Source organism: Piliocolobus tephrosceles, chromosome 7, assembly GCF_002776525.5.
Source record: "Piliocolobus tephrosceles isolate RC106 chromosome 7, ASM277652v3, whole genome shotgun sequence".
In the NCBI taxonomy this organism is placed as follows: Eukaryota; Metazoa; Chordata; class Mammalia; order Primates; family Cercopithecidae; genus Piliocolobus; species Piliocolobus tephrosceles.
Window position 1 is genome coordinate 79,555,700 of NC_045440.1, and position 9,501 is coordinate 79,565,200.

General features: G+C 35.6%; 1 protein-coding gene across 2 annotated transcripts in view; it reads left to right on the forward strand.

The window, feature by feature from the left end:
• Nucleotides 1-9,289, forward strand: part of PKIA (cAMP-dependent protein kinase inhibitor alpha) — an 88,709-nt gene extending 79,420 nt beyond the window's left edge. For both annotated transcript variants that reach the window (XM_023227802.1, XM_023227801.1), the window contains 2 exons: nucleotides 3,455-3,632; nucleotides 7,071-9,289. In XM_023227802.1, the coding sequence (XP_023083570.1) occupies nucleotides 3,482-3,632; nucleotides 7,071-7,150 (231 nt within the window). In that variant the 5' untranslated portion in view covers nucleotides 3,455-3,481 and the 3' untranslated portion in view covers nucleotides 7,151-9,289. The remainder of the gene's footprint in view (nucleotides 1-3,454; nucleotides 3,633-7,070) is intronic.
• The last annotated feature ends 212 nt before the right edge of the window (nucleotides 9,290-9,501 follow it).

Below are 9,501 nucleotides of genomic sequence, written 5' to 3' on the forward strand. Positions count from 1 at the left end.
AAAAAAAAAAAAAAAAAAAAAAAAAAAAAAAAAAAAAAAAAGAATTTAGTAATTTAGTACAATCAGGAAGCAGGAAAGTTTTCTGTGGTCACCGACAAAAGGTGATTAATATATTTCTTCCTCATTGGTCAGTTCTATTTAACATATTCTTATTTAACATTGGCTATGTGCAAACAACCCTGCTAGAAATTGTATGTGATTAAAATATTAACAAAATGCAGTTTCTGCCTTATTAGAACCTGTAATGGATATCAAGGGAAAGAAATGAGGGAAAATATATTCTCCAACATGTGTCATGTTAATGGGCAGCGGGTAATGACATTAGAGGTGGAAGGAAATAAAATCAATAGCATGTCTTAGAAAGACAGGTCAATTCATCCAAAAAAGAAAGAATGGTGATTATACTGAGAAATGTTGTTTGAAAAAGGAAGAATTTTTAGAGAATTTGTAACAGATGTCCTGTATCTTCTCAGAGGAAGATGCAGAGTCATCTCTTAAGGTAGGTGGTGTCTGGTGTGTAGACTGGAAAGGCTTTGGAATCCTTCCCAAAGAGAATAGCATAAGGAAGAGTCAACTAGAGGTGAACCGAAGAATTTCTGGGCAACTCCATCCAAGTGTATACTAATAATAGAGCCAGAAATTTCTAGTTGAGCCAATTGGCACAATTTTGTGACTTTTTCTGGTAACACTCAACCACCCAGTACTGAGATCAGAGAAAATATACTATAGTGTTTTCCCAGCAGTGAAGTGTAGGTACAGAAGTAAAGATAACAATAGATCAAAGGAACTTCTTGATGCTAATAAAAAAAAAAAACTACATAAAGTAGTGCGTAACTGATTCAAGTAGGGCTGGACCTAGAGGCAACTAAAAAGTGATTCAAGGAATTAAAGACAGCATCAGTATAAAGAATTGGTTCATTGAGTATAAGAGAAAAGAGAAAGAAAAGGTGGCTGTGACGAGAGGAGAGAATTTCCAAATTCAGAATTTTACAAATGAGGTGGTTTTGGTTTATTTTTGTTTGTTTTGCTTCCAACTTTTATTTTATGTTCAAGGGGTACATATACAGGTTTGTTACATGAGTAAATTGCGTATTTAGGGGGTTTGGTGTACAGATTATTTTATTACCCAGATAATAAGCATAGTACCCTATAGTTTTTTGATCCTCACCCTCCTCCCACCTTCCATCCTCAGATAGGCCCTGGTGTCTGTTGTTCCCTTCTTTTGTCCATTTGTACTCAGTTTTTAGCTACCAATTATATGTGAGAATGTGCAGTGTTTGGTTTCCTGTTCCTGCATTAGTTTACTTAGGATAATGGCCTTCAGCTCCATCCATGTTGCTGCAACAGACATGATCTCATCCACTGTTGATGGGCATTTAGGTGGATTCCATGTCTTTGTTATTGTGAAAAGTGCTGATGAACATACATGTGCATGTGTCTTTATGGAAGAACGATTTATATTCCTTTGGGTATATACCCAGTAATATGATTGCTGGGTCTAATGGTAGTTCTAAGTTCACTGAGAAATCTTTAAATGCTTTCCAGAGTGGCTGAACTAGTTTATGTTCCCATCAGTAGTGTAAAAATGTTTCCTTTTCTCTGCAACTTCACCAGCATCTGTTAATTTTTGAATGATTAGTAATAGCTACTCTGACTGTTGTGAGGTGGTATCTCATTGTAGTTTTGATTTGCATTTTTCTAATGATTAGGTTGGCCAGTTTTTCGTATGCTTTTTGGCCATGTGTGTATCTTCTTTTGAGAAGTGTCTGTTCATATCCATTGACCATTTTAATGGAGCTGTTTAACACCAGAACTGGCTAATTTCTGTATTTTTAGTAGAGACAGAGTTTCACCATTTTAGTCAGGCCGGTCTCGGACTCCCGACCTCAGGTGATCCACCCACCTTGGCCTCCCAAAGTGCTGGGATTACAGGCGTGAACCACCGCTTGTTGATTTGTTTAAGTTCCTTTTCAGTTCTGGATATTAGAATTTTGTCAGATGCATAATTTGAGACTATTTTCTGCCATTCTGTGGTTTATCTGTTTACTCCGTTGATAGTTTCTTTTGCTGTGCAGAAGCTCTTTAGTTTAATTATGTCCCATTTGTCAATTTTTGCTTTTGTGGCAATTCTTTTTGGAGTCTTTGACATAAATTCTTTGCAAGGGCCTATGTCCAGAATTGTATTCCCTATGTTTTCTTCTAGAGTTTTTACAGTTTTAGGTTTTACATTTAAGTCTTTAATCAATTGAAATTGACTTAGTCTTTGAATTGATTTTTGTACATGGTGAAAGGAAAAGGTCCAGTTTCAATCTACATGTGGCTAGCCAGTTATCCCAGCACCATTTATTGGAGAGTTCTTTCCCCATTGTTTGTTTTTGTCAATTTTGTTGAAGATCAGATGGCTTTAAGTGTGGCTTTATTTCTGGGTTCTCTAACCTGTTTCATTGGTCTCTTTGTCTGTTTTTGTACCAGTATCATGCTGTTTTAGGTTACTGTAGCCTTGTAGAACAACTTAAAATTGGGTAGTGTGATGCTTCTGGGTGTTTTTTTTTCTTAGGGTTGCTTTGGCCATTTGGGCTCTCTTTTGGTTCTTTATGAATTTTAGAATGATTTTTTTCTAATTCTGTGGAAAGTATCGTTGGTAGTTTGCTAGCAATAGCATTGAATCTGTAAGTTGTTTTGGGTAGTATGGCCATTTTAATGATAGAAATGAGAAGGTTTTGAGTAATCAGTTTTTGTACCTTTTTACATTTTATTTCCAAGATTTAATCAGGAGTATTTGTTACTCCTCTCAAGTAATGACTTACTGAGGGGAGCGTGGGGGCTGTTTTTCTGGACTGAGAGCAGTACTTGATCACTGAAAATATTTAGAATTGCTGGTGCATGGTACATAGTAGTAATAAAGAGCAAACTGAATTTTAGTCCATTTCATTAACAGACTGTACAGACAATGCTCTCACTTAACTGCTTATCCCTAGGATGAACTACTTTTCACTCAACGCCCCCCGCACCTGATCTCAAGTTCTCTCTGGAGTTGAAGAATGACTAAAATGGTATTAGAGAAAGATAATTTTATAATGTAAACTAAATGTCAACAAACTATGGCATGTAGGCTAAATCTAGCCCATTCCCTCTTTTTGTTAATAAAGTTTGTTTATTACATTTGTTTTACGTATTGGCTGTGGCTGCTTTTTTACTGTAAGGACAAAGTTGAGTAGCTGGAATAGAGATCATGTGACCCTAAATATGTACTACCAGGCCCTGCACATTAAAGGTTCCCAGACCTTTGATTTAAATATTTAGGACCAGAAAGGCATTACTTGTTTTGTGAACCTGCAAACAGGACAGTTGTTTTACATTCATATACTAGGTCGGTAGTTTAACAGTTGTCTTTGTTAAATGTTTAGCATTAACTACCATTATATTTACCTATTTATTTTGCTTTCTTTTGTAGTCCCTGCTATGTGGATATTTGGTAGCAATGACTGATGTGGAAACTACATATGCAGATTTTATTGCCTCAGGAAGAACAGGTAGAAGAAATGCAATACATGATATCCTGGTTTCCTCTGCAAGTGGCAACAGCAATGAATTAGCCTTGAAATTAGCAGGTCTTGATATCAACAAGACAGGTAAGTCCTCTGGCACACATTTCTCTGTGAGCATGTAATGATTTGCAGCGTTTTACTAAGTGGGATTAAGGCACGAAAAGTCATCTTTGAAAGTAATCTAATATAAAGAGTTTTAAACAATCTAAGGCAAGATGAAAGTCTGAGACTAATCTCTTAATCAATCCTGCTCTATTTTCAGTGATGTCTCTTTAGAAGGCTTCTCACTTAAATGCAGAGTCCTTAATCTGATTTTATTAATGCAATCAATAAAACAAATGGTGTGTTTTTTTAAAGCCTAATTTCTACAAAAGCTGAAATTGCTTATGTACAGTATTTAACTAAGTTGGAGCTCCTACCTTTGACAATATTGGCCACCTCTAACATTTACTAGATAGATACTTAACAAGATACACAGGTAATTCTGACAGACTTCAATTCTAAGAACAATTTTAGAAAAAAAGAGTCTCCAGGGCTAATTTTATTAAGAATGGAAGTAAAATGATCTGTTGCATTAGTAAAATGATCTGTTACATTAGTAAGTCTTAGGTCTTTGATTTCCCATTCCAGATAGAATGGGTTTGTGAAAAATGTATCTCCTTACTGGGCCTTGAATTCTTACCCAAGGAGTCTATCTTCATTAATGAAAAAGAAAAACAAGTTTGATGAATTAAAATACTTGACAGTTTTACTTCTGAGTATTAGAATAAGTTCCCTGACAGTTCTTCCACCCGTAGCTTTTGCAGACATCAAAGCTGAATGTGTTTCCCTGAGAAGACTTGTGATATTATGTGCATGGAAAGCACTTATCACAATTTCTGACTCTTAATTATTCAATATGTCTTCACTGTTAGAATTTTTATGGTAAAACATTTAGATTATTAGAAAACTGAGTCAGAGTATATGCATATATAGATTAATGAAATGGCTCAGCAATATTACTTTAAAATACATAAGGACAGTATTTTATTCAATGGCTAAAGCTCAGTACTTCTCAGACTGGTCTTTTCAAATTCGGATTAATAATAAAACTTTAACATTACCACTTTGGAATACACAGACCTGTGTGTATCTTAGGTTTCATTGTTGTGCTATTATTTCTACCAGTATTACTTCCCAGAACAGCTCTGAGAAAGACTGTATAGGAAATTATTCCAATTTGGTAACATGAGATGGATAAATACATTTTTACTGCAGTCTTGCATAATATTTATATTTTGTTTTCCATACACATATGCTATTTTAAAGAGTCTGCATTAATTTTAGCCACTCTTAATATTAGGACATTTTTATTCATAGTGTAATTTAATTTCTTCTTTTTCTATTTTTCCTGAAGTTGAAGACCACTGTATTTTCCTGAAAGCATATTAAATTATTATAAATTATTTAAATAATAAATTGAAATTTTATATTAATGTAAATAAAATAATTTTATATTCATTATAATTAATTTAAATTATCTTTATATTTCCAAATGTCTTCTTTTCTAAATATTTTTGCATGTTAATTGCAATTCACTAGGCTCTTGCAACATTTGCTGTTTCTTTTTTTTTTTTTTTTTTTTTTATGAGACGGAGTCTTGCTGTGTCTCCTGGGCTGGAGTGCAGTGAGCGGATCTCAGCTCACTGCAAGCTCCGCCTCCCGGGTTTACACCATTCTCCTGCCTCAGCCTCCCAAGTAGCTGGGACTACAGGCACCCGCCACCTCGCCCGGCTAGTTTTTTGTATTTTTAGTAGAGACGGGGTTTCACCGTGTTAGCCAGAATGGTCTCGATCTCCTGACCTCATGATCCGCCCGTCTCGGCCTCCCAAAGTGCTGGGATTACAGGCTTGAGCCACCGCGCCCGGCCTTACATTTGCTGTTTCTCTTAAAATTATGAAGTCCAAAACCAGGAACAGTATGCAAAGCAATAACTTTGTTTATTCTAAATACAAAAACTAATAACTGCATAACATGAAGATCTAAAATATAAAAATGACAAACGTATAATGACAAATTCATTGTCACTAAGAATTGTGAAGAATTTCCTTTCTAATTCATAAATGTTTCAGCTTCATTTTAGTTTATACTCAACAATATTGTTGCTTCATGTTTACTTTCATTTGTTAATAAGCATCTGTTTAGCAACAGTCTGTATGTTTACAGCATAATGCTAAGCCCTGAGAAGTGTTCCCAGACACCTAGAAAGTCCCAAGCCCCATGGGAGTCAAGTTCCTCATCTTGTATTTATACAATCACTTTCATCCTGAAATATTCTACTGTCTAGAGATGCCCTAATTTGACTTCATTTCTTTGGTTACCAAAAGCTTCTCCTGTTTATTAAGTTCTTGTTGCATGCTAATTTACGCATCTCAGAACCAGGCCATCTGTGCATCATGGGGGCCTCTCATAATAAAATAGTGCATGAAAATGATATGTAATGTCTGGTCATACCCTTGGTAGTGCTTTACAAGCAAATATTTTTACGTAAAAGAATTGATTATAATTTTCCTAAAGATTTAATGTTGTTGGAGTATGGTGAGGTGCTTCGTGTGCACTTGCTAAGAGTAGAGGAGAAACTGCCTTGTAACATTATGGTCCAAAGAACAGACCAGCCCACTTACCTGCTTTTATTTGAATTATGATAACAAACCCTTAGCAAATATTGATTCGTTTATATTATTGCAACACCTGAAAACATTTTGTCCACCAAGTCATATTGGCTGCCTGATAACTAAATATCGCATGCAGATATTTGAATCTTTGAGTCTGGAATTGCCAACAGCTTGTACTTATATAACGTGACCTAATATGGAGTGAAAGCATTGAAATGTTTGCTATACCACTGGCTAAGATTGCTACTGAGGGTGCAGTTATGAGGCTGGCTTTATTGGAATTGTGCACATGTTCTCTAAGGGCAGACCAGAGGCCATTATAACTATTTGACAAGGGACTGGCCAGCTGACATAGTGTCCTTTCATTTTCCACTATTGCTTTTACTTTGAACTAATAGAACCTCTGAGAAATTAGCTGGGTTATCATCAAGTGCCATAAAAAGGAGAAAATACAGTTTTAAAATATTTCTTCAAATAAGACAATCAGGCATAAAAAAGTAAACACGCTCCCACTTCTGATTTCTACTTAAAGACATTTCTAATTTCTGCAACCTGTGAAACTCTATCTAAGTGACATGACCTGGCCGTGAGATTTCTAAGCTATTTATCCGAAGCTTAGCTGATCACTGACTACTCTGAAAATTTGAATATTATTTTGTTTTTGAGCCATGCTGTCCCAAGTTCACAGAATTAATCAGTCCTTGAAAACTCCAGTGGCGAACTGACTACCAAGAAAATATACTTGTTCCTTCAAGGGTTTTGGGCCTCTTTAGTATTTCTGAAGTTGCCAATATGACATACTGAGAGTTGGAAATAAAAGCAATCATTTTTATTTTGCCTGTATTCCGTTTTTGTTTTTCTTTTGCAGAAGGTGAAGAAGATGCACAACGAAGTTCTACAGAACAAAGTGGGGAAGCCCAGGGAGAAGCAGCAAAATCTGAAAGCTAACACGCCACTTTGACCCTCGACCACACCTGACAATGTCTCAAATCTCCAGGAGTGTCTGGAATGCATTTGTTTCCATGAGTGAAAAGAGGAAAAAGAAAATGGCTGTGCTGCATTGCAGGAACCTGCTCATTATCGTGTTAAAAATGAGGGCAGAGGCTGTGGCTGCAGGCAGACTTTTCCCTACCTCTGTCATTAGCAATGGTTGAAATCATGTGGCTTGTGTTTGGGCGTCATTTTTGTATGGATCCTTTCACTTGATCATATGACGAAATGCTTATAGAGAGTAGCACCGACCTAGATGATGATTCTTCCTGTAGCATCTGGCCCCTCACAATGTCAGAGGATTTAATTGTGTCTAATTGCGAAGGGTTGATTGAACCCCAGAGTTTAAATATCTCTGGCTCAAGTGTTCACCCAGTAAAAGAAAGATCCAGAAAGCACTGTTTTTAGCATTATGTATTTGTGTGTTACTGCTGTGTTATTTACACTGTTTTGTATTGTACAATATAGATGCTCAGCACTGCCCCCTTCTCTGATTGCTTATGAAAAACAAAATGATGTGCATTACTGTGAATTTTTATACCACTCATTTTTAAAAGGGCTGTCTTTTTATTTTAGTTTTCCATACTGTGATGGTGTACACAGGATAGAACACCCTTTTTTAAAACACAGTCTTTCCCCTTGCTTATTGTATGTTGATGAGTTGATTAAGTCTAACAGATTCATCAAGACTCCATTGCTTTATTATACAGACATTTGAAAATATCCATTAATGTGAATATCACCTGAATTCAGTCTGTTTGGTGTCTGCACAGACTGGTATTCAATCTATCAAGTTTGTTTTATTCTCAAGTGGAGAACTTCTCCCACCTAATATATATATATATACACACACACACACACACACACATATATATTTTAATTTATGAGAATTTTGGACAATTGGAAAGGTAGAAAAGAAAAGCCAAGGTCATATTAAGGACTGGAAATAATTTGTTCTATGGAATCAAATTTCTCACAATGCTGTATGATACTGTTTAAATTTGGAGGACAACTTACCTTCACTAAGCTGAATAAGGTGGAGAAAGTAATCTCCTTGCAATCATGTGGACACCAATCACAAAAGTAAAGCCCTGGTGTTGTGTTTTCATGTCTTTTTTCAGCCCTCTCAGATCCAAATGTTATTATGCACTTTTTAATGTTTGTAAACTTTTACTAATAACTAGTGTGAATTGCATTCTGATACAATAATGATTAGCATTAGAAGCTAACAAAATTCTCATTAATACTGTGTTTGATGGCCTCTGCTGTGTTTTAACATCGTGCTTCTTATATGGAAAGTTTTTGTGAGCTGTGTAATCCCTCTGGTCAGTATTATGAAATCATTTGTCAGTGGTAATAAATAAGGAACCAGTAATATGCCAGTGGTTCATGAATTACTGGACAAATAGCAGACAATGGGAGTCCCTTTACAATAACAAGCCCACTTAGCTGTCCTTGAGGGCTTAGATACCATTCCACGTGAAGTAGTTAGAGCAGCATTTCAATAGGTAATTTGTGTGGTTGTGCCAGAAACTCAGCCCTCCTATGTAATTACATACAGGATAAAAGGTAAGTCTGCTCACTTCTCCTTCTACAGAACATTTCAAATGGAATAAGGGCATGGGTTGCATTTAGTACTCAATCAGATATTACTAGAAAAAAAGTTAATAATGTGAGCCTTTCCGAGAGCAGAAAGAGGAAAGATTAAATTTTAGAATGCTGCCTTCTGTCTAATCCATCAAGGGCCAAAACACCCAGTAAAATTCAAACACATCACCTATTAATAGACTCACAAGTGAGAAAAGAGGTTCCTAGGGTTACTTTAGGCGATCCCTGGTAAACTGTTTAAACCATCGAACCTCTACAGTCAGTTTTCAGTATCTTCATTTAATATTTTAATAGGTTTCTTGTGAATTTAAACTTCTCTTCTTTCTTAAGGGTGTGAAATTCTAAACTGATTTCATGTGATTTTGAAAAGTTTAGAACCAGTGCTGAGTGTATGTGGAGAGTTTATATTCCTATGTGATATACTATTATTAATGCATGTGGTGCCATGCTTGTCTTTAAATATATAAATAGTGCTAAATTGCAAAGTCATATGGAGCTTTGGATTTAGTTTGACTTCTTACTACTGCTTTGTCTGCTATATTCAAAACCAAAGGTATTCCCAAGCTAGGGAGATACAAATTATTTTTCCAAAATGTCCACATCCTATACATTTTGCTTATTCATGGTATCTTTCAAATTTTATTTTAGTTTCCTTTATTTGCAAGTCAAGAATACACATGGATCTGAATTTTTAAAGAGCG